This window comes from Heteronotia binoei, chromosome 3 (assembly GCF_032191835.1).
Source record: "Heteronotia binoei isolate CCM8104 ecotype False Entrance Well chromosome 3, APGP_CSIRO_Hbin_v1, whole genome shotgun sequence".
NCBI classification, from domain to species: Eukaryota; Metazoa; Chordata; class Lepidosauria; order Squamata; family Gekkonidae; genus Heteronotia; species Heteronotia binoei.
Window position 1 is genome coordinate 149228374 of NC_083225.1, and position 27383 is coordinate 149255756.

Genomic DNA, 27383 nt, shown 5'->3' on the forward strand with positions numbered 1-27383 from the left:
TCTAACCTGACTGCTCAGCAATTTCATTGAATGCCCACGAGTTCTTGTATTGCGAGAAAGGGAGAAAAGTATTTCTTTCTCTGCCTTCTCCATCCCATGCATAATCTTTTCTCACAAAGGGTTTGAAGGTGTTGCTGGAATTGTTTCTATAATGCTGATTTTTCAGCCTTTAAAGGAAAGAAAAGCTATCTTTTTAGTATGAAAGGGTGCTTTTTAGTTCTGAGCCTGAGGATGTGACCTGCAATCCAAATATGTTTAGGTCTAACAAATGTGGCCTTGAATGGGATCACACATTCACATATGCATAAGTACAATTAGTTTAAAAAGACAATGTGCATCATTACGTACATTAGGATGTGCATCTACATCATTTCATAGAAGGTTGCATGAGCATATCCCTACTGGACTGGAGAAATAAACTCTACATTGTTGTGTTCTGTATATAATTTAAGAAAACTAGGACAAAAAGTGTAACTTAAACATTTTTATTTTTAAGGTACATTATTCCTAGACCTAGCAGCAAAATGGCAACTCTGCAGGAAACAGAAAACAGTAAGTATTCATTCTTTTAAAATGTGTGTACAGTTGTTCATGATGGAAAGAATTGTTGGTAAAATATATATCTGAATCTCTTCAAGGCCATAAAGAAGTTAGGTAAGAGATGGGCTGAACACTCATTCTGTGAGACTGCAAATTTCTCAGGGTAATGTTGGAACAAGTAATGTGACAACATATTAATTATCTGAAAACGTAAATAGCATTTTAAATATCACCAGCAAACCATTATTCTGTTATCATGGTTTATATCTCTTTCAGCAATTGGCATTCTTGTGCTGTAGACTCTTAATTTGGCTGTCTGAAGTCCCTCCAATGTTGTTAAATCTAGAGAGTCTCCGCCTAGCCTGGAAACCAAAGGAGCCATAAATGCATCGGAGGAATGTCTGTTAGCTTCTTTTGGTGCTTCCCCTCTATGAACAAAGATGATTTAATAAATCAACTTCAGATCTTCCTAGTTTCTTGGGGAAACATTATAAGGGGACATTGTAACAATGTAGAAATTTAGCCAGCCAGTTCACTTGGGAGTGAAACAAATAGAATGAACAGGACAGTTTCTTCATCAACTAATCCATCAGCTCTAAACTTAAACTTTGGGAACTGCTGATGGTTGACAACAAGTAATCAGTTTATTTCTTGTTGGCTGATATTAACCGTGAGATGATGCAAACTGTGGTTGAATTTTTTTCTCTTATAATATTCATAAGACATTCCTCTGCTATGTGTTGACGTGACAACATGAAAGGTTTTATACCTTTTAATACTATTTTATTAGTGATGTAATGTTCTATATTATTTGTAAATGTTTCTGATGTGATCAGTATTTTAAAAACATTTTTCAGCTCAAGACCTCGGGCCAATGGAGCTTATTCTTAATAAAAGAAAGGCTGCCTGAAATGCATGGTTGAAAGCAAAGTCCTTCCAAAATTTGTGTAGTCTGTCTTTAGGAAAGAGTAGAATGGCAAACTTGCTCTTCTGTCTTGAATATCTGTGTTAATCTTTTTCCTGTTTGTCTCTAAGCATCAGCTGACTATGCCACCTCACCTATTCGTGGATCTGGAGATGGCATGGAAACCGAGCAACCACCTAAATCTGTTGAAATTGTCCACACCTCAATCAGTCATGCCCAACTCAGCCCACACAAGAAAGTTCTTCCTTCACTAAGTCCCGGAGTTCTTCAGCTGGGGAAGATACACGGTGATAAAGCAGTGGAGATTGAAGCTGTACGAATTCTGGTTCCTAAAGCTGCAATTAAGCATGTTGTCCCTACCAAAAATGCAAAGGTGTCTAAGTCTCTTGGACACCAGAGAGAAACACTCAGCCAATCAGATGGAATTTCAGAGAATAACAAAGATCTGCTGGAGCTAAAAAATGCAGTTGAAAAGCTCAGGAACTCAGAAAAAAGATTGCTGCAGGATAAAGAAGGCCTTTCCAACCAGCTCCATGTACAGACAGAGGTAGGGAGCCAAGAAGCAAGTCTGATCATTATACTTTGTTCTTTTTAGAACATCTTCTCCTGGGTGATCAGCAATGTTCCCTCTAAGCTATGGAGTCTTGTGAGCAAAAATTCTGCTTTGTGAATTACTGGCATTAAAGTGGGCTACTGCATAAATTAATTTGCTCTAGGGCCATTTTTCCTGAGCTGAGACAAAAATGTGTGAACTGTGGACTAAAAAATTGTGAGCTAGCTCACACTAACTCAGCTTAGAGGGAACACTGGTGATCAGAGCAGGTACTTACAGTATGCAAATGAAAAACATCAACATGGAATTTCTTCTTTGTTTCTCTTTGTGTTTCTGCAAGGCACAATATAAAATCATAACAGTGAGGTGGATCTAAGGACTGTGAGGCCTTCTGCATGCATAGCAGGGCTTTCATTACTGCTGCAAGCCCCTTTTGCCCTGGAAAAGCATGGGATGGAGGGGGCGTGAAATCATCCAGAGTATGAGTGTAGACGTAGCACTCTGGATCTAACCAATAGCAAAAGCAGTCTTTTGGAAGTGAACAGAGAATTCACTGAACCTTTTTTAAAATGATGTGTGTACTTGATAGTGACTATATGCTTCGTGGGAAGATGCATAATGTCCTATTCAGTAATTCTTCAGAGAACAGTTCCTTCTATCTTTAGGTAAAGGGACTGTGAAAAAGGAACACTAATGGATAATTTACATGCAAGTGCTTGTGCCAGGCAGTAGCTATGGCTGCATTGTATGTGCTGTGCCAGTTATCCACTGCATGCATATGGGTTGGTACATTGGGTAAGAGTCATCTAAATATACTGGCTGTATGGAACTCCTGTGCAGGTGAGGGCTTTGGCATAATGTGACACATATTTTAATGACATGTAAATTAGCCCTAACTGTACATACTGTCTTCCAGTTACTTGTGGCCGTCATATGGAAGGAATGATAAAGTAAATGGGATGACTTGCTTGCTAAATAAAGTTGTTTTGGTGGTGCTGTTTGAATTACATACACAAAGTAAGACCCATAGTAATTCTGTTAAGAGGGCATTAGTTTTCACCTTTTTTATTTTACCCAGCTAGAATAATTTGGTACATCATTCTTTGTATTGCTATGGATTATAACATCCAGTTCTGCTAGACAGCTGGTGACTACATTAGTCTATTTTACCAAGTGCATTTAGAGCTATTGTACTCCTGACAAACCTCTCTCCAAGAGTTTCACAATTGTAGCAGCCTGGCTATGCATGGTAAAACATTAGGGTATTCTGTGTACATGAATGATCACATGTGATTATAGGTCACACAATGCTGCAGAGACATCTGACTTCTCAGAATGATCCTTATTTCCTGGGATGTGGCAGGGATTCTTTTGTAGTTAAATTAGCCATGCAGTGTTGTGAACACTTCCACTGGTGAGTGGAATTATCTAAACTACCATTTTCAACATGTTGAAGCTTGTGCCATCTGTACTCTCAAGTCGTGTTGGCTGTCCGTATTTAAATTTATGCAGCCACACTCTTAATATCCAGCGTCTTATGCATACAACACATAACCGTCTCTTCTTCTTGGTGTATCCTATATATATATATATATATATATATATATATATATATATATATATATATATATCTTACTATGAATGTCCATAATGTTGACTAGGAAACTCCTAATGTCTTGTGAACTACAACTTGTTCTGGAGATAGGCTGGTCACTTTCTTCACTGAGGAACATTGCAACTAGAATTATTAAATGTCTTTTTATTTTTTTAGGTCAATCGGGAGCTGAAGAAGCTACTTGTTGCTTCCGTTGGGGATGACCTGCAATATCACTTTGAACGCATGGCACGTGAGAAAAATCAACTGATCCTTGAAAATGAGGCCCTGGGGCGGAATGTGTCTCAGCTATCTGAACAGTTAGAGAGGATGTCTATACAATGTGATGTTTGGCGGAGCAAATTTCTAGCAAGCAGGTATTTTTTCCCAGTATACATAAAAGGTTATTGTAATAAGCAGCCTCAAAGTGACTGTATAGTCACAGAAAGTATGTGGCTATTGTGACCTTATAGTAATATATTTTATTTAGCATCTCTTCAAAGTAGGGACTTTCTGAGTAGTAGTATGTTTAGACAAGTTACCACATATTACTGTTCCTATATCACTGTTCCTCTAAAGTTGTTAGGCTGCACTGCCCTCTTGTAATTCACACAAATGTGAAGTTGAATTATATCAAACAAACTTTGACTCTCTTCAGGTGGTTTTTTGTTAATCCCATATACTTATAAGTGGGACACTTTCTGTGAACACAGGTCAGAGCTGTCTCTAGTGTGCAGTGATCTATACACTGACAATCTTGAGCAATTATTTTTTACATGCAAGCAGGAGACCTACAAGGACTGGGAGGTCACTGCTATCTCTCTTTCCTCCTATTGCCCTTGAATGACATTTCTAAATTTCTTATTTGGTGATGTAGATGCAACTCCGGTGTACAGTGATGATGTATAAAGATAATCTTAAGCAATTATTCTTTACATGCAATGCAAGGGGGGGGGTGTACAAGGACGGTGAGGGGGATCTCATTTTCCCTTCTCCCTTCATTGCCTGTGTCCATTTCCTAAAGGTCCCCATAGCCTCTCCTCTTTCTCTACTTCCTTTTCTCCTTCCCATCTACCAGCCAACTGACCTTTATATGCCCCGATCTTCAGTTTTCCCTTCTTCCAGGAAAACTATGGCCCAGCAAGAGTGGTGATTTCAAACCTGAATCTCTCAGGTGCTGGTCTAAAACTAAACGTTAGACCATACTGGCTTTCATGGAGTGGCTGCTGTTTAACAGTAGCAAGCAGCCAGTCCTGGGTGTTGGGTCATGTGGTATCATTCAGTGGTTGTTGCTAGGCAAAGCCCCAGTGAGTTCTCCCTCAAAGACCACAATAGCCCTAGCTAATAAAATAGATTCCTTGCTATACAGTATAGCTTAGCATAGGGAGTCTATTGTATCGTGACACATTTGGATTTCTCAACAGTCCTTGGAGGGGTGGGGGGAGTGCCTTGTATTGTTTCCTAACCATGAGAAAAGATCTTGATGAGTACAGATCTACCATCACACTCTTAAATAGATTTATAAAAAATGGGAGGTCTTTATATGAAAGAGGAAGAAAGCATGTTGAGCCTTTTTTTTCCTTGTCATGCCACAGCTGACCTATGACAACTCCATAGTTTTGACCTGGATATCCCAAGCTAGTCCAATCATGTCAGATCTTAGAAGGTAAGCAGGGTCACCCCTGGTTAGTAGTCAGATGGGAAACCTTCAGAGAATGAGGGTTGCTACACAGAGGCAGGCAACAGGAAACCACTGCTGAATATCTCTTGCCTTGAAAACCCTATGGGGTTGCCATAGGTCAGCTGTGACTTGACAAGGAAAAAAAAGGTTCAACATGCTTGTCTCCCACCAATATGATCTTGGGGCTAAGGACTATACTTGGATATTAATGATCCATTAACCTCCAACACCTTCCTGCCCCAGTCCTAAGGTTAGAAAGCACAACTCAGGTACTCCTGAACAATAAAGTGATCAAAATAACCCTTCTATTTTGCTACTTCTTTCCATCTTGCAGGCATTACTTGGATGATGACCAGTTATTTTGATAGAACCTCCACATTAGAAAAGCTAGTAGTATGTGATTTGCATTCAGTTCCCCACAGCCACGGCATTCATTGTTTGCCTTGGGCCTGAGACTTAGCCTAACTTGCATCACAGGGGAAGGCTGAGATGTTACAATATAGTGGCTTTGGTTAATTTGAGATGTAAAATAAACAAGTCTCCCGTAAGATTTTTAAAAGTCAGCTCAGGAGCTCATCCTGTAAGTATTAAAAGGCTGGAAGTATAAACACCAAGCCCATCTGCTAATGTAGAGTGTTAATTAGGATTTTAAGTGATATTTGTATGAAAAGCATCTGACATTTCTTCTTCAGAGTCATGACTGATGAGTTAACTAACTTCAGAGCAATTCTCCAGCGTCAATTCAGGGATGCTCAAAGTGCAATTCAGGATCTGCTAAGTGAACGGGACCAGTTTCGGCAAGAAATGATTGCTACACAAAAGTAAGGATTCTTGTGTAATGTCTTCAACCTTTGTCAGACATTCATGCTGCCATTTTCATTTATAGTTTACCTAGCAAACTATTATTTTCTTTGCATTTCTTCTGTACATTAATTACTACAAAATTGCCCTAAATATAATGGAAGAGGAGTGAATGAGAAAAGCAGACCTGTTGAAGCTTACTAAGGGATGGATGCCACCTTATCTTGGACCTGGGGCCTCACACAAATAAAGGGAGGGGGGAAATCAGCCATCTGCATCATCCTCAATTTTTAGCCCTATCCTACCCCCACCCAGGAGAAAATCCAAGACTGAATTGTGCAGAAAGTAACCTGTAAAAATGAAAGGCTGCTACTGAACAAAGGAAGCAGACTGGATTGTTAGACTCCAGACAGACAACCTAAAGGGTTACATGCATCTTTATAATTGTATCTTATGTAAAAAAAAATGGGACAGTTCTTCCAGTGATAATTACTGATCTTTTACTCTTTTTGGATAACTATTGCAAAATGAACAGATTGGTCTCATTCAGTTAGGCACAGTAAAAAGATTTAATTTTCAGTCAAAACCTGTTGAATACTGGACAGCTTGTGTTTGTCTGTGTCCTTTATAAAGTTGATATCTCTGCTAACTGGCATTACACTTTATGACACACATGGCCCGGCCCAATAAGGTCTCATTTGTCAGCTCTGGCCCTCATAACAAACAAGTTCAACACCCCTACTCTAGTGGTTTTGTATACGACTGATGTTTTAGGACCTGGATTTTAATTTTTAATACAATATTTTACAAAATGTTAATATTTACATAAACTCAGTGTTGTTATTATATATTACAGATCCCCCTGACAAAGTCTGTTGGTAAAACGTGTAGGGAATTTTTTTGAAATTTAATTGAGTAATAAAGAATATTTTAACCCGATAACTGCACTATTGGCCTTAGCCCTATTTTAATCTCTTGGAAAGCTTCCAGCATAATGTGACTTCCCTCTTTTACCCAAGGATTGCCATGGCTCTTTAAGTCATACTGGAAAATCTTGCCCACTACACACATTGAAATCAACACATCAGATGGTGAGCAGATACCACTGCACTGGCCCTGCCCCACCTGTGCAATCACTGAGTTGTGGCCACAGAACCTACATACATAGGCTTTCTTACAATGTTGTTTCCTAGCAACAGGATAGTTCTCATAGCTAATGTGATCCTTTTCAATTGCTCACTCTGCCACTTATATGGCCTAGTGAATTTCTCACCTTTATCAATCTTATAATCAGAATCACTGTTATCTTTATTTCCTGTGCAGATTGCTGGAAGAGCTGCTGGTTTCTCTGCAGTGGGGGAGACAACAGACTTACTATCCTAGCGCGCAGCCTCATAATACAGCAGAACTAGCAGCGGTGAATCATAAATTAGCTAAAGCAGTGACCTCTCACCTCCTTGGAAATGCTGATGCATCTAACAATCCAAAAAAGAATTTCTCACCTACAGAACTGTGCAGCACTCCTGCTGAAAAAATGGCTGAAATGGTAAAAAAAATCTTGGTTCTGATCTAGTTACCACTTGGAATGCAAAAAACAGGCCGTCAAGTTTACCTTCATGAAACACAAACTTAATTTTCCTTCGCTTAGATAGCTAGCAGAAACTTTAGGGCCAGGCTCGGTATTGTGTGAATCAAAAATTCACTCCTAAACTTAGCAAGATGTTTGTCATTGAAGAATAGAAGTTTTAGCCTCACTCTGATCAGTCATTGATGGGAAAAGGGGGTGAAGTGTAAACTTCAGGCCAAACAAAGACAAGCCGACTTACTTCTAAGCTCAGTTTGCTGAGGGTTCCAGATATCATCCACCTCTTCTTTCAGACACTTAGGAAAATGTGAATTATGTGAGATGCACCTTATTAATTTTATTTCTTGTTCAAGTCCACAATGAAGTAGGTTTTTTCTTCATTTCATTTCCTTGGTTTTGGTTTTAGTAGATTATTGTATTTTCAGCTGCATACCTTAGAGCTGTGAAAGCAGCTGCAGTGTCTGACCCTCAGCCATTATTCAGTACACCTTAGTTAGCCTTGTTGACAAATCTCTGCAATGTCCCCCAACTGCACCTTGTGCAAGCATTTCTGTGAATAGAACAAGAGGTCATTCCAAGTGATTTCTGCCATTTCCCCTTTCTTGCTGCAGCCTCCAGCACCTTGTGCACTTTTTCAACGCGATATGGGGAGAGCTGGTCCAGTAATTAATTCCATTCATGGTTCACTGTGTCTCACCCCAAGTAACTACTGTTGTGCTGGTATATTTTCTCCTATATCTTTACTGCCCTTTCAGTTTCTAAGGGTTTGTTCTATAGTCTAGTAAGCAGCTGTACAACCATGAAGTTTTTTACTGTACCCAAAAGCTGCAATCTTAGCAAATGCTGGCTGAATCACCTCTATTCACAGAATTAAACTTTTGATCTCTGGAACTATCCCAGCCATCACCAAAGGTTAAATCCTACCTCCTACCCATGTAGTTTTTGTGACAAGTGCCCTTTTCCTGCTTTAATGCTGTTTCCAACAGCTGCTCCTACTCCTTTGTGAGTAGACACTGTACAAAATTCCTGATTTATGGTTGTTTCCGTTTAGATATTAAGAATGCTGGATCCTGGTGCCTGTCCAGAAGCATCACCTGAACTTTCTTTTCCCGAGTCTTCACCAGCCTCTTTCCTTTCACCAAAGAAGAATATAGGACGGTTCCACCCATACACTAGATATGAAAACATCACTTTCAACTGCTGCAATCACTGCCAGGGAGAACTGATAGTTCTTTAAAGTTGGACCTGTGCTCTTCTACAGCTAGAATTGTTGCATTGGTACACTTTAGCAGGGATCTACACTGTTAACTCCTTTGTGGTTTTTCTAAAGGGATGGGTTGCTCTCTGCTTGCCAAGCAGTTTTGCTGAAAGTCTGGGGCTTTCAAAGATTGCATCACAGTGCAGTAACAGGAGCAGCACTACACAAGATGATATTTTACACTGTACCCAGTCTCTTAAATGCATACAGTTTATAGGTGCAAAGGGGAAGAATAGTATACCCCACAAGCATCAGACCTTGGACAGAAGTAGGCATCTGCTGTTCCCTCATTAAAGTTATTAAAAATGACAATGAGTGCAGTGTTAAAATACTGAAGTTGTTTTAGCATATTACCTAAGCAAGTACAAATCTTTTTCTTTTGAAGAAAAGGCAACTTTTGGGTATAACTATTTAAATATTCTCTTGATTGAAACTGAATGAATTCTAGAGTGTATGAGGTGTTCCACATGAAATTGAAACCAAAGAGTAACAGCATCAAACTATTGCATATGTGAATCTAAGTGTATGAGGTATCTCTAACACAGGCTTAATAATGCTTGAATAAGCATGTATGGTGGAGTATACATGTAGAAAGCATCTTCTGGTGCTGTTAGACTTGGAAAAGCTGATATTCCAGCTGTACCTCAAGGAACCAAGATGTGTATGGTTGTATTTTTTTCCCATTTAAAGTTCTAGTATGGTAATAATGTAAATCATGGATTAAGAAGTGTTTCTGGGTTTGGCTCACTGTGGTCTGGGTTACTGAATACCTTCACAATAAATATTAATTGCATTTTTGGGTAGATGGATTTGTAAAACTGATAAATTTTGAATAATTTTTTGTCTTAGTAACACAGAGACTAGAAAGGGTAACTAAATAGTGTAACTAAACCAGTTATTGAATAGACATACAATAGAGGAATTCACATTCACATCTTTAAAATACCCATTTTGTGGGTAGCACCACAAATTTCAGGAGTTGGTATGTCAAATGACTTGACAAATCAAAGTCAACTTATTGTGTGTATTTTTTAAAATAGAATTTATTAAAATAGAATAAATTTCTTCTGTTCCCTACGAGAAAAGAAAAACTTGATGATACTTATTACCTGTTCTTTTTAGGAAGGAGATGTTCAACACAAAGGTCAGTTTCTGCCAGTGAAAAGCAGTGGGTGGGTGACACTTTCTGCTCTCCCTTCCACTGCAGCCTACCTGGAACTCCTATGTTTCTACAAGTACTCTGTGTCCCTCAAGAGCCACACTTGGGGAGCTCAAAGAAAAAAAAGCATTTTTTCTGTCTGTAGAGCACAGCTTTTAGATCCAACTTTATATCTCTTTCCTAATATTTCCTTATCTTCTAAAACCACTATATTACAATTTCTTTGTCTTTGCAGTCAGGTTCTTTACTGAAAGTAAATGCTTGTGGGGTTTGCAGAAATAACTTTATATCCAGCAAATTCACTAGCAGAAAATAGTACTTTGAATTCCGCTCATATAGGATTTTTTTTAAATCCTTTCTCAGCCCCAGAGTAGGAAAAACTAGGCAGGTGACCAGTCCAAGGCAAACTACAAAAGCAACATAATGTATTTTATTAGAAATCAAAATGACACAAAATATTGTGCAGGCTTCCAAGTTCTCCATGAACCCTCAGCTAGCTGGAAGGAGCTCTTAAGACCTGTCTTACCTGCAATCCTTGGTAAAATTTTTGCAGGTAATGCAGATCTTAAATAGTGCTATCATGATGTGCCTCTGGCCTTAAATAAAAGGTTCCTCCCACTGGAAATATAAAAGCTGGCCTTGAGGAATCTATTTCTCTTTCCTCCACTCCTTATTTTTGTAGCATCCAGCTTGATGAGTTCTGGAAATGTCAAAAGATTGTGCACATTGTACCATTCTGGTTGCTCCTAATAAAAAGTATTACATGGTTTTCGTTCCTGCTAGAACAGAAGTAATGTGTGCAATGCTCATAGGACAACTGTGTATCAGTCTTTGATTAGATGGTAAAGTCAGATAGTTAAAAGTTAGCTGTGAGCACAAGTACTTGGCATCTACTGCACTAGAGCCACAAGCTGCTTAACCTGAAATTACTGTGGTCTAAGATCAGTTATTTTTAAATGACTTAACACGCAATTGCCATATGGGCATTTATTTTGTGGAAGTAAGAACCAAGCCACTCACAAATACAGAGCTATTTGGGAAGGTGGAGTGTAAAATCACAGCAAAAATTAACCCATTATTGAATGATTGTGAAACATGCCCCTGGAGACTCTGCTTCCAGGACACAGCAATTCAAGATATAAGGTACTCTGTGTGAAAAATTCTAGGCACCTGGTGACTAAGCCTCAGCTGTATTGGTCAGTGAAGCGAAGTGTTTTGGGCTCAGAAATGGAACAAAGGATGTTCTCTATTTGTTTTGCTCTTCGGGCTTCCTGCCGTAACTGTTTTGATCGCTCTTTGGCAGCCAGTACCTCAGCTCGCTTTTCCCGCCTCTTCTTTCTTAGCCATCTGCAGAGACATGAAATGTTGTAAAGAACTTAATTGGATTATCATTGCCTTGTGTGCTAAAGATTAGCTAACAATGTGCAAAAGCAAAAAGAGCTGCTATCTAGAATTGAATGGAACTGTAAGACTATAGTGAAGTTACATTTATAAGGTAAGCCGTAAAGTGTGCTGCAATATCTGGTTGCAAGTTAGTGAAGAGAATACATTTTTTTAAAGCAACCAGTGAGCCTCTTACTAAGGGGCTTGCAAAACTACTTCATCTGACATACATATAGCTAGAATAAAGATTTAAGCACCAGATAAAATTCCTGCTCCATAGCATCTCTCCCTACTAGAGTTATTCAGACTGGGACATTTTAGATATGGTGCTAAACGATGGTGAAAGTGCCTTGTGCTTGCATGCTGCCTTCTACTTTAAGCAGCTAGAATTTATTAGTGACATGGTTTAGTGAGCCAGTGTGATATAGCAATCATGCCCTTCAGGGCACCTGCCAGTGGTGATCATTTTAATTCAATATTAACACAAACAGAAAAGGGAGACATTGGTTTCTGCTTCTCAAAGCAGATCCCTATGCTGCTGCTGGAAGTCCAATGACCTCCATAGTATGACTCCAAAAGGCACAGCAAGTTGCAGTTTCAATTTAAAATTATTGTAAAGAAGAAGTACAGTTCATTCAAATAGAACCGTGTTCCACCAATCCCCTTTGAATGTAGGGTAAATGACAAATCTAATGTTCCAAACTAAATTGGAGGAAATGCAATGGCTCTTTCTGGGAATTAACAAGGAACAAAAACTTACTGTTTATAAGCTTTTTCATTTTCTACTGTTCTTGGAAGGAAAAACATGCACTCTTCCCGCTGTTTCTGGTTTTCAAGCTGTTTTTCTTTCACATGTTCACGTTGCTTTTTTTTAAGCCACAACCTGAAAGCTTCATCTGGATTTCTGCTATCCTGCTATTTAAAAGAGTAAACACAAAAAAATCTATTTTGCTGTCAAATTCAGGAATACACACTAATTTATTCAAAACATGTTGCCAACTTGATTGCAAATATAAATGTGAGCCTATTCAAACTGAGCAGCCCCGTGGCACAGAGTGGTAAAGCTGCATTACTGCAGTCCTAAACTCTGCTCACAACCTGAGTTCAATCCCAGCGGAAGCTGGGTTCAGGTAGCTGGCTCAGGGTTGACTCAGCCTTCCATCCTTCCAAGGTCAGTAAAATGAGGACCCAGCTTGTTGGGGGGGGGGGGAAGTGTAGATGACTGGGGAAGGCAAACAACCACATTAAAAAGTCTGCTGTGAAAACGTCGTGATGCGACATCACCACAGAGTCAGAAATGACTGGTGCTTGCATAGGGGACTACCTTTTTTTTTAAAATCAAACTGAAGGACAGCCATTTACCATACTACAAAATGCAACTGGCAAGGCTGAAAAGCAGGGCTTTTTTTCTGGGGAAATGCAGTGGAACAGAATTCCAGAACCCCTTCATGAAAACATAATTCTCAAAAAAAATGTTTAAAAGTTCATGAGGGGCCCTCCAGCTCTGTAGCCAGAAAATTTTGGGTGGAGGGGCCTGGGAGCTGAAAAATTTGGGGGGTGGGCAGCAGGGCTTGGCTGCTGCTTCCCTCCACCAGCCAGCCCACTCAGCGCCAGCTCTCTCTTGCACTCTCTCCGGCTGTTGCTGTCACTCTCCCTCATCGCTGTCACTCCCACTTTCTCTCACTTCCTCTCTCACTGTCTGTCTGTCTCTCTCTCACTGCCATTCTCCCCCTCACTGTCGCTCTCTCATTGCCATGCTGTCTCTCTCTCTGCCGCTCTCCCCCTCACTGTCCCCCTCCCTTTTCTGCAGGTCCTGGAGGCCCTCCAACAGAAGGGCCCTACATAGGGAAGGGGGTTTTAATAGAGTGGCCTGGCCCCCCAGCCCTCCCATAGCTACGGACCTGGGGCACTTGTGTGTTTCTCCTTCATTTCTGTCTTGAAAGTTTCAGCACCTCTTTTTCCAGAAAAAAACAAGCCCTGCTGAAGAGGCACACAGATTTATGGCTCTCGGGGAAGATGGGTATTCTGTAAATTTTTAGATTAAATATTGGGCTATATTTTCGTACAACCTTTTCCTTATCTACAAGCATTGCTACAGAAAAGTGATTTTGCCTCCAAAACCAGATGTAACTCATTTTGTTTTCCAAGCTAGTTAATTACAATAGAATTTTCCTCTAATTTTGTTTGAGAGATACCTCAGATACCTCACTTTGCCTACTACTAACTTCCTATTGATTTTAGTATAACTTACTATTGATTTTAGAAGAAGATACATACTAGCCTACTAAGAGACTCTCATAAGCCCAGCAAAAATCTATTGCAGTTCACACTGTTGTAAAACACACAAAGACACTTAAGAACATAAGAGAAGCTATGTTGGATCAGGCCAATGGCCCATCCAGTCCAACACTCTGTGTCACACAGTGGCTAAAAAAACCAAGTGCCATCAGGAGGTCCACCAGTGGGGCCAGGACACTAGAAGCCCTCCCACTGTGCCCCCAAGCACCAAGAATAAAGAACATTACTGCCCCAGACAAAGAGTTCCAACAATAGCCGCTAATGGACCTCCGTTCCATATGCTTATCCAATCCCCTCTTGAAGTTGTCTATGCTTGTAGCCGCCACCGCCTCCTGTGGCAGTGAATTCTATGTGTTAATCACCCTTTGGGTGAAGAAGTACTTTTATCAGTTCTAACCTGACTGCTCAGCAATTTCATTGAATATCCATGAGTTCTCATATTGTGAGAAAGGGAGAAAAGTACTTCTTTCTCTGCCTTCTCTATCCCATGCATAATCTTATAAACCTCTATCATGTCACCCCTCAGTCGATGTTTTTGCAAGCTAAAGAGCCCCAAGTGTTTTAACCTTTCTTCATAGGAAAAGTGTGCTAACCCTTTAATCACTCTAGTTGCCCTTTTCTGCACTTTTTCCAATGCTATAATATCTTTTTTGAGGTGCAGTGACCAGAATTGTACACAGTATTCCAAATGAGGCCACACCATCGATTTATACAGGGGCATTATGATACTGGCTGATTTGTTTTCAATTCCCTTTCCCTTAATTCCAGCATGGCACTGGCCTTTTTTTATTGCAATCGCACACTGTCTTGACATTTTCAGTGAGTTATCTACCACGACCCCAAGATCTCTCTCTTGGTCAGTCTCCACCAGTTCACACTCCATCAACTTGTATTTATAGTTAGAATTTTTGTCCCCAATGTGCATTGCTTTGCACTTGGCCACGTTGAACCTCATTTGCCACGTTGAGGCCTACTCGCCCAGCCTCGACAGAACCCTTTGGAGTGCTTCACAATCCTCTCTGGTTCTCACCACCCTGAGCAATTTGGTGTCATCCACAAACTTAGCCACTTCACTGCTTTCTCCCAACTCCAAATCATTAATGAACAAGTTAAAAAGCATGGGACCCAGTACTGAGCCCTGTGGCACCCCACTGCTTCCAACCTCCACTGAGAAAATTGCCTATTTATACTCTGTTTCCTATTAATTAGCCAGTTTTTGATCCACAAGAGGACTTGTCCTTTTACCCCATGACTCTCGAGCTTACTAAGGAGCCTATGATGAGGAATTTTTATCAAAAGCTTTCTGGAAGTCAAGGTAAACAACACCTACTGGGTTCCCTTTGTCCACATCTTTGTTCACCCCCTCAAAGAACTCTAACAGGTTCTCTTATTCCCTCTTTGAATGGTGCCCCCATATATTATATGTTTACTGCCTCCCATCAATAGAATATCTCATACATACCACAATGAACATTCCTTTAATGTGTTGAACTTGGAAGTACCCCATACTCAGATGTCCATGCAATCTTTTTTACTTTACTTATATTTCATTGGCACAACAATACAACTTATATCACTGCTTACCTACTGAGTCTTACTTTGTATTGTGCCTCTTCAAAACTCCACTTCTCTCTGACCTGAGCCTTTGCACAACTGGAGACACCAATATGGCTCTACCTCTCCCCCCCTTCCTTCTTCTACATCTCCATTGATCAGGAAAGCCATGAAATATACTAAATGAAATCCAAGTGATGTGTTGCAGTTCACTAAGGCAGGGGTCCCCAACCACCGGGCTGCAGACCGGTACCAATCGGTGGCCTGCTAGCAACCAGGCTGCAGAGCAAGGCAGAGGTGCCACACCACCCCTGCCCACCTGGGACCTGGGTGAACAAAAGAGGCAGCATGGCCTTGCTCCGAGACAGGGAGGTCGTTAAATGGGAGGGGAAGGCAAATTAGCCTTTTGCCAACTAGCGGGGAGGCAGCAGAAACAGCCTCAGTATTCCCTTCAATTTAAAAAAACCCAGCACCCCCCCCACACACACACACACACCAGTCCACGGAAAAATTGTTTTCCACGAAACCAATCCCTGATGCCAAAAAGGTTGGGAGCCACTGCTCTAAGGGACCCCCAAGGCAGCTGGAATGCTGCAAATGTTGCACGGGATATGCATAGGGCTATATTAAAATGAAAACTAATATGCAAATACTCAGATGATCATACACATTTGTTGACATTTCTTTAGAGATAGCTTCTAAGAAGCTATTAACTGCATTAGCCATAGGAAAGTGATCTTGGGTCCAGTGTCCACAGATTCTGGCAGCTACCGTTAGGAAATGAAGGGCTGGACTGCACCCCACCCTTTGTCAAGGAATTTCATGCAAAGCAGCTTAAGACAATATCAACTTACTCTGCTGTTCAAATCTTCCAACTCTTTTGCACGTTGAATTCGTCTCTCTTCTTGCATTTGTCCTTTTTTCTTCTCCAGCCAAGCTTTGAAGACCATCTCATTTTCTTTCCTTTTCTCTTCCTCTTGTTCTTTTTTACATGCTTCTTCCTTGTGTTGATATTTTAATTAGAATTTTTAAGCAGTCTCATTTAAAGCAAAGAACATAATTCAGTGTAAAAGTACAGCATTAACATTGTTGGAAATTATACTAGCCACTTTTTCAGAGAGCTGGAATATGGATAGTATTGAATAATGGCAATTTAATTCCAATGGTTAAAATAACCATACAGTCTAATTAAGACGGATAGCCTGGAAAATGTTAAAAGCATCCAGGTAAATAAAAACTGGGGCAAAAGGGTGATTCAAGACGGCACAGTTTTTAAGTGTTGTGTGTACAGATATAAGTCAGAAGAGAACTGGCAGATGTGGTTCAATGTGGCCAAGTGCAAAGTAATGCACATTGGGGCCAAAAATCCCAGCTACAAATACAAGTTGATGGGGTGTGAACTGGCAGAGACTGACCACGAGAAAGATCTTGGGGTCGTGGTAGATAATTCACTGAAAATGTCAAGACAGTGTGCGTTTGCAATAAAAAAGGGGGAATTATTAGGAAGGGAATTGAAAACAAATCAGCCAGTATCATAATGCCCCTGTATAAATCAATGGTGCGGTCTCATTTGGAGTACTGTGTGCAGTTCTGGTCGCCGCACCTCAAAAAGGATATTATAGCATTGGAGAAAGTCCAGAAAAGGGCAACTAGAATGATTAAAGGGCTGGAACACTTTCCCTATGAAGAAAGGTTGAAACGCTTAGGGCTCTTTAGCTTGGAGAAACGTCGACTACGGGGTGACATGATAGAGGTTTACAAGATAATGCATGGGATGGAGAAAGTAGAGAAAGAAATGCTTTTCTCCCTTTCTCACAATACGAGAACTCATGGATATTCAATGAAATTGCTGAGCAGTCAGGTTAGAACTGATAAAAGTACTTCTTCACCCAAAGGGTGATTAACACATGGAATTCACTGCCACAGGAGGCGGTGGCGGCTACAAGCATAGACAATTTCAAGAGGGGATTGGATAAGCATATGGAACGGAGGTCCATTAGCGGCTATTGTTGGAACTCTTTGTCTGGGGCAGTAATGTTCTTTATTCTTGGTGCTTGGGGGCACAGTGGGAGGGCTTCTAGTGTCCTGGCCCCACTGGTGGACCTCCTGATGGCACTTGGTTTTTTTAGCCACTGTGTGACACAGAGTGTTGGACTGGATGGGCCATTGGCCTGATCCAACATAGCTTCTCTTATGTTCTTAAGTGTCTTTGTGTGTTTCACAACAGTGTGAACTGCAATAGATTTTTGCTGGGCATACTAGCTTAGTAGGCTAGTATGTAACTTGTGGGCATTCGATGAAATTGCTGAGCAGAAAGGTTAAAACGGATAAAAGGAAGTACTTCTTCACCCAAAGGGTGATCAACATGTGGAATTCACTGCCACAGGAGGTGGTGGCGGCCACAAGCATAGCCACCTTCAAGAGGAGGTTAGATAAAAATATGGAGCAGAGGTCCATCAGTGGCTATTAGCCACAGTGTGTGTGTGTGTGTGTGTGTGTGTGTATTTGGCCGCTGTGTGACACAGAATGTTGGACTGGATGGGCCATTGGCCTGATCTAACATGGCTTCTCTTATGTTCTTAACTGTATTGACAGTCATGTCTATCCAAACATATTAATGGAATCAGAACAGGTGATATCACTGAAGAGTAATGACTCTCAAAGCAAAGCCTTATGCTACTCGGTACCATAAGAACATAAGGGAAGCCATGTTGGATCAGGCCAATATCCCATCCAATTCACCAACACTCTGTGTCACACTGAGGCCAAAACCCAAGGGTCATCAGGAGATCCATTAGCAGGGCCAGAATCTCTCCCACTTTTGCCCCCCAAGCACCAAGAATACAGAGCATCACTGTCCCACTGTCCCAGACAAAGTGTTCCATCTGTACCTTGCGGCTCATAGCCACTGATGGACCTCTGCTCCATATGTTTATTTTTCTATATTAAGTACCTAAGTACTTCTGCATTAAGGTCCATTCCCCTACTTCTGGTTTCTACAGAAGAAAATTAACCAGAAGGGAAGCTACCATCTGCACTGACAAAAGATGTATATGGTACATGGACATGTGTAAAATTTAGCCTGATTCAAATAACAAGATCTGAATGCACACACCACCTTATCTTTTTAAACTTCTAAGCCACAGTAACTGCTTTAGTAATCCTTAGTACAAAGTAATCCTTACCAGTTTTAAAAATCAAAATACATAGTTTTGTTCATAGGATTCTACTCCCACCTCTTTATGGTGCTTGCTGTGCATTCCTTGGTATGTCTAGTTAAAAAGATCAGCTGTTTTGAAAGATCTCTACATGACATTCTGAAGAACTGCTGCCTGTCTGAGTTGACAACACTTACAGATCAATGATCTGGCTTAGTACAAAGCAGCTTCATGTAAGTTTGTGTTGATACGAACAGAATTTTTAAAAAATCATACAAATATGATAAAGTTGTACAGTGCAAAATTAAATTATGGAATTCATAGGCATAACAGAACAATACTATAATATTCTGGAAATGATAGTGGCTTACATGACTAGAGAAGAGATTAAAACTATTCACATAGGATATGTCTACAAACAGCAGTTAGTCATGATAGTTAAATAGTACCTCCATTTTCAACAGGACTGTACCTTTGAATACCAGTTTCTGGGGGACTAACAACAGAAGAAGGTTATTGCTGTCATGGTCTGCTTGCAACCATTATAGAAACATACAGTTGGCCAGTATTATAAAGCAGATGCTGGACTGGATGCATTCCAGATTTCATTAATGTTAAAAGCAGCGGCACCCCTTAAGAACCAGTTTTAAAAGGCAAATCTTGCTACTCTTTCTGAAAACTAAAAGTACACTGGCATATATTCATAAGCAGTTCATTCCAAAGCTTCTAGACTAGGATGAAACAAGCCTTGCCTCCTCCCTGAAAGTGAACTAGCTTCTTTTAATTATGGGACTTGGCACAAATTCATGCCTTTTGATCTTAGTAGGAGAGGAGGTGCAAAAGGAATAAACACTCCAATCTATTAATCTCCTTGGTACTCTCACCTGTTTCCTTAATCTCTCTCTTCTTTCCTCCATTTGCTTTTGCAATTCTTTCTGTCTGGGTGACAGACAATATGTGGAACTTCTTATACCCACATTTGCAGACTGCACCCTGCGTGGACTTTTCCCTCTTTCCACATTCGTTGTAACGTTGATGGCAGAGCTTGGACGAATGGGAGGTGGTTGGGGAAAATAAAGAAACCCTTCTCTGGAAGGAGAGCAAGATGCTGCAGATGACCGTACCAGGGTCTCCTCTTTTGCGAGACAGAAAGTGCCAAAAACAGCAGTGTTGGAAGTTTTAGGAGAAATATGTTGAGCTTCAATGTCACTAAAAGAAACACTGAGTGGAGGGAAGAAGCCTTGGCTTTCAATGTCACGAATACTCAGGAGTTCAAACTTCCCATCTCTTTCTACTAAGATTTTGCCATCCTTGTGTTCATCATCCAAAGCACCATTAATAGGAAAAAGTAGATCTTCCTGTCCTGGTTCAGTAGAAATGTGGAACTGAGACAGCCTACCTGAAATGTCCCTTTCTCTCTGAGGATCATTTTTATCAATTTCGATAGCATTCAAAGGAGGGACTTCAAGATCTACTAAATGATCCTTGAATTTTAGTTTCTTCTCTTTAGTTTCATCCAAAGGTTCCTGAGACAAAAGAAGTTTGTTGGCTTCTTCAATTTTTTCTAAGATGTAACGCTTTATTTCTTCATCATCCTCATCCAAGTCCTCCTGGTTTGATTCCTGACTGGAGCTTTCACTGTCAGTATCACACACTTGCTCCAGTTGACTCATGGAACAGTCAGGTACAGATTTTGCTTGATTTTGTAACTCTTCATCCTTCAGAGCTTCTTTAGGATCTGGAGGCTCCTTTGAAGAGTTTCCCCTCTCATCATTCATAGCTTCCTCAGGTTCAGGAGGCTCTTTTGAAGTATTTCTTCTTTCTTCCCTGTCTTCTTTGTTAATACTTGTTTCAGCCTCCTCTTCATTTTCTTCATGATTCTAAGAAAAAAATTAAAAATAACTATTTGCATTAGAAGAGTAAATACTAATTTGAGTGCACATGGATTATGGCATGATCCTATTTGACATAAGCAGGGTAATATGCTTATAAACACCTCCTGAGCAAGCTGCTGTTCCCCAAAAATTATTATCTGATGCCTAAGTGAATGTCAGCAGAGCAGGTATATTGTCAAAAATCACACCTGTTCCTTTAGCATTGATGGAAGACTGCTAGTTTCAAAACACAGGTAGGATCCACTCTTATGTTTTCAAGACCTGAATGTCTTTTAAGATTCGTATATAACCTTTCTTTTTAAAAGAATTAACATTCCTGAATATTGGTGTTAGCAGGGGTATCATAACATTCAGAGTTTCCAAGACAACATTTCCTTCCATAAGTTGCAGAGTGGTAGCCATGTTGATCTGCAGCAAAAGATAAAGGCAAAAAACAGAAACAAAATGGAATCTTGTGAAACTCTGAAGGATAACAGCTTTACTGTGGCGTAAGTTGGTGCAATCCTGTTAGGAGATACAAAGACACACTTCATGCCAACTAAACACAGTATGCATCTGACCGCAGGGTCTCCAGCCTACAAAAGCTTATGCCACCATAACAGTTAAGTCTTTAATGTGCCAAAAAATGTCCTTTCTGGATTTTTACCCTTTCTCTAGAAATCCAAATGACTTTTATAGCTGAATTTCAAAACTGTACAAACAAAGAAAAACAAGTAACATGTTGCAACTGCTCCAAAGTTATACTAGTTCATGAGAAACCAAAGTTCAAATCTCTGCTGAGTTGTTCTGCTCACTAAATATCCTTGTCTCTATGTGTAAGCCTTATGTACTTCACAGTGCTGTTGCAAAGTTAAAAATATTAAATTGAACTCTTCAGAGAAAAAACACAACGCAGCTGCAATAGATAAACAATCCACATGCCTGGTGTTTTATTGACACAAAACAGATTTTAAGCAAATTTACTTAATTTGCAGCACTCATTCAGGTTTCAATTTTTACTACATTCAGAATATATCTGCAAGATCTGGGAAAACAAAAAGAAAGCAGCTATAGACAAGCCAGAGGATTAGGAGCCAAACTAGGCACAGATGTGTTGCTTCTGGAGCCCTTTGATATCCTAGACAAGATTCTTTGATATTCCTTTGCAACTTTTCTCCACATCTATTAAAAATTCTTTGTGCTAAATTAAGAAAACAGTATTCTGTCTCCTAGCAGAGGCACAACTGCATGTAAAGCATAATGCTCCTTTTAGACTGTCCATGTTTCACTCGTACAGATTCATAGTGGTCACTGACAGTAAGCCTGATTCATACTGGTTACTGACAGTAAGCCAAACTGTTTTTTTAAGAATGAAAATCAGACAACCAACACGAATCATTCCTGGTTTAAATAAATAAATTTTGTTTTGCCAACATTTATCTAGATAGGCTTTGGACACAAAACGCTTCCTCACTTTTTTCAGTCTTCACATTGTCCTGGACAAGCAATTATCATTACATTCTGTAGAACAGTCAAAAGTAATCCAGCCTTAGAAATTAAATACTTAATGTTCTCTCTGAGCTCCCTGAAGAAAGAGTGGGATGAAAATGTACTTGACATATAGTTCCTTCCTTTCTATTTTATCTTCAAAACACCTCTGCAAAATAGGTAAACCTGAAAGAGAACAGGTTGGATACTGCCTAGATTTGCACACAGGGAGTAATTTTTGCCAATTCGCGCAGCCCAAAACATCCCCCCAAATATTGCTTTGAGGGAGGGGACAAGGGACCCGTAGAAAAAGCTTGGATAGAAATCAGAAGTGCTGGCATTGGTAAAATCTCCCGCCTTCCTTGTACCTATGGAAATCTAGCTGAGATTCAAGCCAATGACTGACCCAAGGTCATTCAGTGAGCTACACAACATAGTACAAAAATGAACCCAAGTCTATCAGTTCTTAGCCCAACCATATTCTCACTTTCATCAAGGATGCACTGCTTAGGATATCCAGAGGAAAGACTATAGTTCTTACTTAATTAAGAGATTATTAACATGGAGGGGGGAACCCTTCAAGGACACAAAGTCTTCTGCATACACATAGGGACTTCTCTCTTCAGCTCAGCACCTCAGGTTGTTATGCTGGTGTCTCCTAGACGGCATTTAGCTTAGTATTTATTTATTTATTTATTACTTTACATTTATATCCCGCCCTCTCCGCAACTACCAACACAGCACTGTAGAAACAAGCATTCCACCTATTGATGGTGCCCCATAATACCTCTGTGAGTGTTCCCATGTTTTTATTGCACACATCTCCAACTCAATGCCATTCCCCTTTTAAAAAATGTTTGTATGCATGAACTTTAGTGATAGCATCAGCTAGGAACTCCAAAGGAGCTCCACCTTCCCACTCTGGGCTAGATGCCTCTAAAATGACTGGATGTCTCCTTTCCTTTCAATCTCTACCTGCCACTACTGGTCTCTCTCTGTTTGTGTGTGTTTAAAAAAAATAAAATGGCAGAAAGATGAAATACAATGTGTAATTACCAATGTTATTTTTCTGCAGCAATGTATCATCAACATGCAAACTTCAGTGGAAACGTTAGGAAAAGTGGCACAGGTATGTAACTGAAATGAAGCATTGTGGAAGCTCAACCCCAAAAAATCAGTTCAGAACCAGAACAGGACAAGCAATAAATCTTATCTGGAAGACACTTCATAATCCACTCCAGAAATTCCCCCAAGATTTAGCAGTGATTGTATGGAAACACTGGGAGATGAATTAAGAAAGCCCTTTGGATCTCACTCTATATTCAATATATTATATTTCACATGCCATTTAGATATGGACACAAGACAACAAATGTAGCATTTTCTAAGTACCTGTGTGTCATCAGAGATACCTTTTTCCTCTTCATTAATTAGCCACTCAAGGTCCTTTTCAAAGTCATCTTCATATTCTCCAGTTTCTGTGGAATCTCCACTGTCAGCAGATTCACTAGTGTCCTTCTTGTAACTCATTGTGGATGTTCCTTAAAGTAAAATAGAAAGTATGAAAAAATATGAATTTAATACAAATGCATTAGAGTTTAATTATGCAGTATTTCTTTCCAGTTCACAAACGTATTCTGTCCAATCATCCTCCGTTTCAACCAATAACAATTCTCATAATTACAAAGGCATCTTTTCCAGTTGCTATGACAGCAATCCTAAATAGGTCTAATGAGAAATAAGTTACTCTCAGGAACATGTTCTTGGGACTGCACTGTGTACTTGAGAATGTTTTGTTGTATGATTATCTGTATGCATAGGAGACTTTTATTTGGGAAGTGGGATCAGATGTAAATTCAGCTCACAGGATAAGCCTTTGGCCTCTGCAAATCAGAATCTTCCAGCTGAGAAAATCTGATGTGCAGAATACTCCTGCACTGTATATACCAGGGATGGCCAAACTTGCTGAATGTAAGAGCCATACAATAAATGTCCAATGTTGGCAGGAGGGAGGAAAGGAAGCAGGCAGGAAGGAAAATAGATGGAGGGGGAGACAGAGGTGGAAAGAAAGCAACTTTAACTTTAAATGCATCTTCCAAGCTGGCTCAGCTTGGAGATGTGATTTAAAGAGAGAAATGCCTTCTCCAACCCGGACAGGGCAATGGGGGCTTTGAGAGCCACACAATATGTGTGAAAGAGCCAACTTGTGGCTCCCAAGCCGCAGTTTGGCCACCCTTGGTATATACAGTTCTAACTAAAAAAAACCATTATAATTTAGTGCTGCAGTGACAAATCCAGAACAGCTGAAGCTCTCAGTCAGACATCTCCTATGTTTCTTTCCAGCCATTTACTCATCAGTCATATACAGGGCCTTCTTTGTAGAAAAAGCCCAGCAGGAACTAATTTGCATATTAGGCCATACTCCCTAGCATCACCATGATTTCACACAGGCTTTTTTGTTCGAAAAAGCCCAACAGGAACTCATTTGCATATTAGGCCATGGCCCCTGACACCAAGCCAGCCGGAACTGACACCAAGCCAGCCAGAACTGCGTTCCTGTGCATTCCTGCTCAAAAAAAAGCCCTGGTCATATGGAAGCTAACATCTCACATGAGACACTTTTAACAGAATAGTCCAAGGTCACAAAAATAATTCAGAAATACCAGTATCTAGAATTTTTCTAACACCACCAAGACACAAAATACAGAAAAAAAACTTTTTTGTGCAAGAGGTCACGGTCCTCTTGCAAGAACATATCAAAAATTGGTTAAGAAATCTCCAAAGAGATCAATGACAGTAGAGAGTGACAGATGTCACGCCGATGTCATCTCAATTCAGTTGTTATTTACTTAGATAAATCTGTTACATTGTTACAAGTAAGCCTTTATCTAAAGGTACAGGTCCTTCAGAGATTAAAATCAGGCTCTCTGAAGTTAATGTTCAAAAGGTATTAGACATCTAAAATACCTTCAGGTTTCACAGAATCATAAAAGGAAGTTAGATAAAGGAGCCCTTAAGTGACCAAAATTAAATATCTGAATCATACAGTCAACTAATATTTGAAAATACGACCTAGTCATCTGAGAATTTAGTATTCTGTCCCTTCAATTCTATTCCTAGAAGGAAATGAACGTAAATTGTTAAATACAGATGGTATATTCACCACACTGTTCAAGCACAAAGCAAGAGCTATTAGCAAACTGAATTTGCTCAACCACTTGTCCCCAATAAACACTTTCATTAGTAAGGTCCCTGGGTTTAATATAATTGCATAGATGTACTCTAAACCTTCTTTTTTAAAAAAAGGAAACAGTAAAATTGCAGCACTTGCCTGTCCCACTAATAGATCTGTTCTTTCTTGCTCTCAGAGGGTGAGATAGGAGTAACATCTCATATCTCCCTCACTCCCTCTTCTCTTTGGCAGTTGAAATCAGCAGCAAAAGAAGCGAGGTGCCGCTTTTGGAGTTCTACTTGGGCCACTTACAGTGCAATCCTAAGAACACTTTCCTGAGAGAGTAGGTACCATTGAGCAGATTTTAGTAGAATTCTGAGTAGACCTGCTTAGGATTGCACTGTTGTTTTTTAAAAAAAAACTTTTCTTCTTCGGACATATGTATGAATAGTAAAGTTATCTTCCTTAAGACACCGACTTAAAGCAGCTACCTGTCTCTTCACACTCCTACACTGGAAAGCTATCAAATATATCCCGGGGCGGGAAAACGGCAGACAAAGGCTCCCTCCGGAGTCAGCTATTGCTCCGCTTTTCTGAACTCAGAGCTCTAATCGTGAGGGACGCAGCTCGGTAACAGCTGCCGAGAAGGATTAAGGCGCAGAGATCCAGCTCCCAAGGCAAAAGTGGCCTATTTTTACGTCGAGGCCCAGTGAGCACCTGGAGAGCATCTTTGGCTGTCGCCATGGCAGCCAGCAGACTGAGGCTTCCCCCTCGAGAGAAGGGCCCCTTTCGAAATAAGGGCTGGGCTCCGGAGCCGCCGTCTGCCCTGGGGAGAACCGCGGCGGGGCAAAGTCTACGCCCGCCTTCACCACCTCTGCCGCCACACTCGCATCCGGCGTCCCAAGCCTCTTTTCGGTCGGAGGCGCCAAACGAGGCTTTGCTGACGCACAGCTCGGGGCTCCCTCCTTCCCGGGGGCTCCAAGCTCTGGCATGTCGGTCGCCCGTCTCCCGCTGATGGCAGGAAAGCCTCCGTCCTCCTTGCCTTCCCCTAACCCCTTCATTCCCCCCTCCCCTTCCCCCTTTTTCACCTGTAGACGGCAACCCGCCTTCCGTGGCGTTGTCATGGCAACCGCGGCGCCCACCAGCCTGCTCTCATGTTTCCCAGCTTCTCCCCTCCCACACTCACCCAGCTGAAGGACGGAGGCTGTAAAAGACCAAACCGTAAGCCCACCGTCACGCAGGCAGCACGCGTCCCCGTCACCATAGCAATTGCAGGCCAAAGGTGATCTCGCGAAAAGACAAACGCGAGGCCTTCCCTCCAGCCCTTGACGTTTCCAAGGTGACGCACTGAAACGCAGCGCGGGCTGGAAACCGGTTTTGGGGCCGCTTGAGTTAGGAGGCTCCATAGGAATAAGCCCTTTCAAGTCAGCCTTGCGGAATGGCTGAAGGAGAGGAAGCTGGCGGTTCTTCTGCATGCCAGGCTGTATTTGTAGCAGGCATTTCATCAGTGAAATAGAAAAGGTTGTATAGCCGCATTGGTCAATGCAAAATCACCAAGACACAGGAAAGGAAAGGTCTCCTGTGCAAGCACCAGTCGTTTCCGACTGTGGGGTGACGTTGCTTTCACAACCTTTTCATGGCAGACTTTTTACGGGGTGGTTTGCCATTGCCTTCCCCAGATACAAATACAAAACCCATGTAATCACTGTTATTGAACCAACCAAATTGCACAGTGTTTTCTGCTATTTTGGTTGGTCTTGTTTGGGGGGTGGATTTCATGAGTGACCACGCTCAGGGCTAAGAGAGTCCAGTGGCACCTTTAAGACCCACAAGGCTTTATTCAAGTTGTGAGCTTTCGTGTGCACACTTCTTCAGTTCTTTAGGCTACCTACCTGGACCTTTGTTCTGTTGCTTCCGACCAACACAGCTTCCCACCTGGATCTACGCTCAGGGCTGTTGCATAGCTTCCTGTACAGCACAATCCTAATTATATTTATTCAGAAATAAGTCTGGCTGGATTCAATTGGACATTCCCTAGAATGTGTGCTTAAAATCACAGGTCTAAACTTATGCATGCATAAAAGCTAGTCCTATTGAGCTCAATGGACCTCACTAACAAAAGTACATATGACCAGTCTGGAGATTCCCTCTCAGCACGTGGCTAAAAACCTGTAATCCATGTGTTTGATCATAAGAGAAAATAGGTTTATTTAAGGCACTGCAGGGTTACAAGCCTGTGTGTGGTATGTTTGTACTATAAATTATGGCTGCCAACTCTTAAATTGAGAAATTCCTGGGGATTTGGGGGTGGATTATGAGAGAACAGGGTTTAGAAAGAGTCCACCCTCCAAAGCAGTCAT

At 40.8% G+C, this 27383-nt stretch overlaps 2 protein-coding genes across 3 annotated transcripts; one reads left to right on the forward strand and one right to left on the reverse strand.

Annotated features, from left to right (window-relative positions):
• Positions 1-481: 481 nt before the first annotated feature.
• BLZF1 (basic leucine zipper nuclear factor 1) lies at positions 482-9735 on the forward strand. The gene is made up of 6 exons (XM_060234618.1): positions 482-552; positions 1576-2012; positions 3790-3989; positions 5986-6114; positions 7418-7640; positions 8731-9735. Exons 1-6 carry the CDS (start codon positions 525-527, stop codon positions 8914-8916), a joined length of 1203 nt encoding a protein of 400 aa, XP_060090601.1. The 5' UTR covers positions 482-524; the 3' UTR covers positions 8917-9735.
• A 1333-nt stretch (positions 9736-11068) lies between these two features.
• CCDC181 (coiled-coil domain containing 181) lies at positions 11069-23404 on the reverse strand. 2 transcript variants are annotated; one of them, XM_060234617.1, is made up of 5 exons: positions 23244-23404; positions 19374-20369; positions 16186-16332; positions 12240-12391; positions 11069-11443 (listed from the first exon to the last, which is right to left on the reverse strand). In XM_060234617.1, the coding sequence occupies exons 1-5, from the start codon at positions 23379-23381 to the stop codon at positions 11281-11283; spliced, it is 1596 nt and encodes a 531-aa protein (XP_060090600.1). In that variant the 5' UTR covers positions 23382-23404; the 3' UTR covers positions 11069-11280. The 2 variants fall into 2 exon arrangements, with proteins under 2 accessions (XP_060090600.1, XP_060090599.1); XM_060234616.1 differs by having other exon boundaries at positions 12240-12394.
• Positions 23405-27383: the final 3979 nt, after the last annotated feature.

Coding starts and splice junctions, on each gene's coding strand:
- BLZF1 (XM_060234618.1), top strand. CDS start 525: ATGGCAACTCTGCAGGAAACAGAAAACA. Junction 553..1,575: donor TCTGCAGGAAACAGAAAACA/GTAAGTATTCAT, acceptor TTTGTCTCTAAG/CATCAGCTGACTATGCCACC. Junction 3,990..5,985: donor AGCAAATTTCTAGCAAGCAG/GTATTTTTTCCC, acceptor TTTCTTCTTCAG/AGTCATGACTGATGAGTTAA.
- CCDC181 (XM_060234616.1), bottom strand. CDS start 23,381: ATGAGTTACAAGAAGGACACTAGTGAATCTGCTGACAGTGGAGATTCC. Junction 16,333..19,373: donor GAGAGAGATTAAGGAAACAG/GTGAGAGTACCA, acceptor TATCAACACAAG/GAAGAAGCATGTAAAAAAGA. Junction 11,444..12,239: donor AATGAAAAAGCTTATAAACA/GTAAGTTTTTGT, acceptor ATGTCTCTGCAG/ATGGCTAAGAAAGAAGAGGC.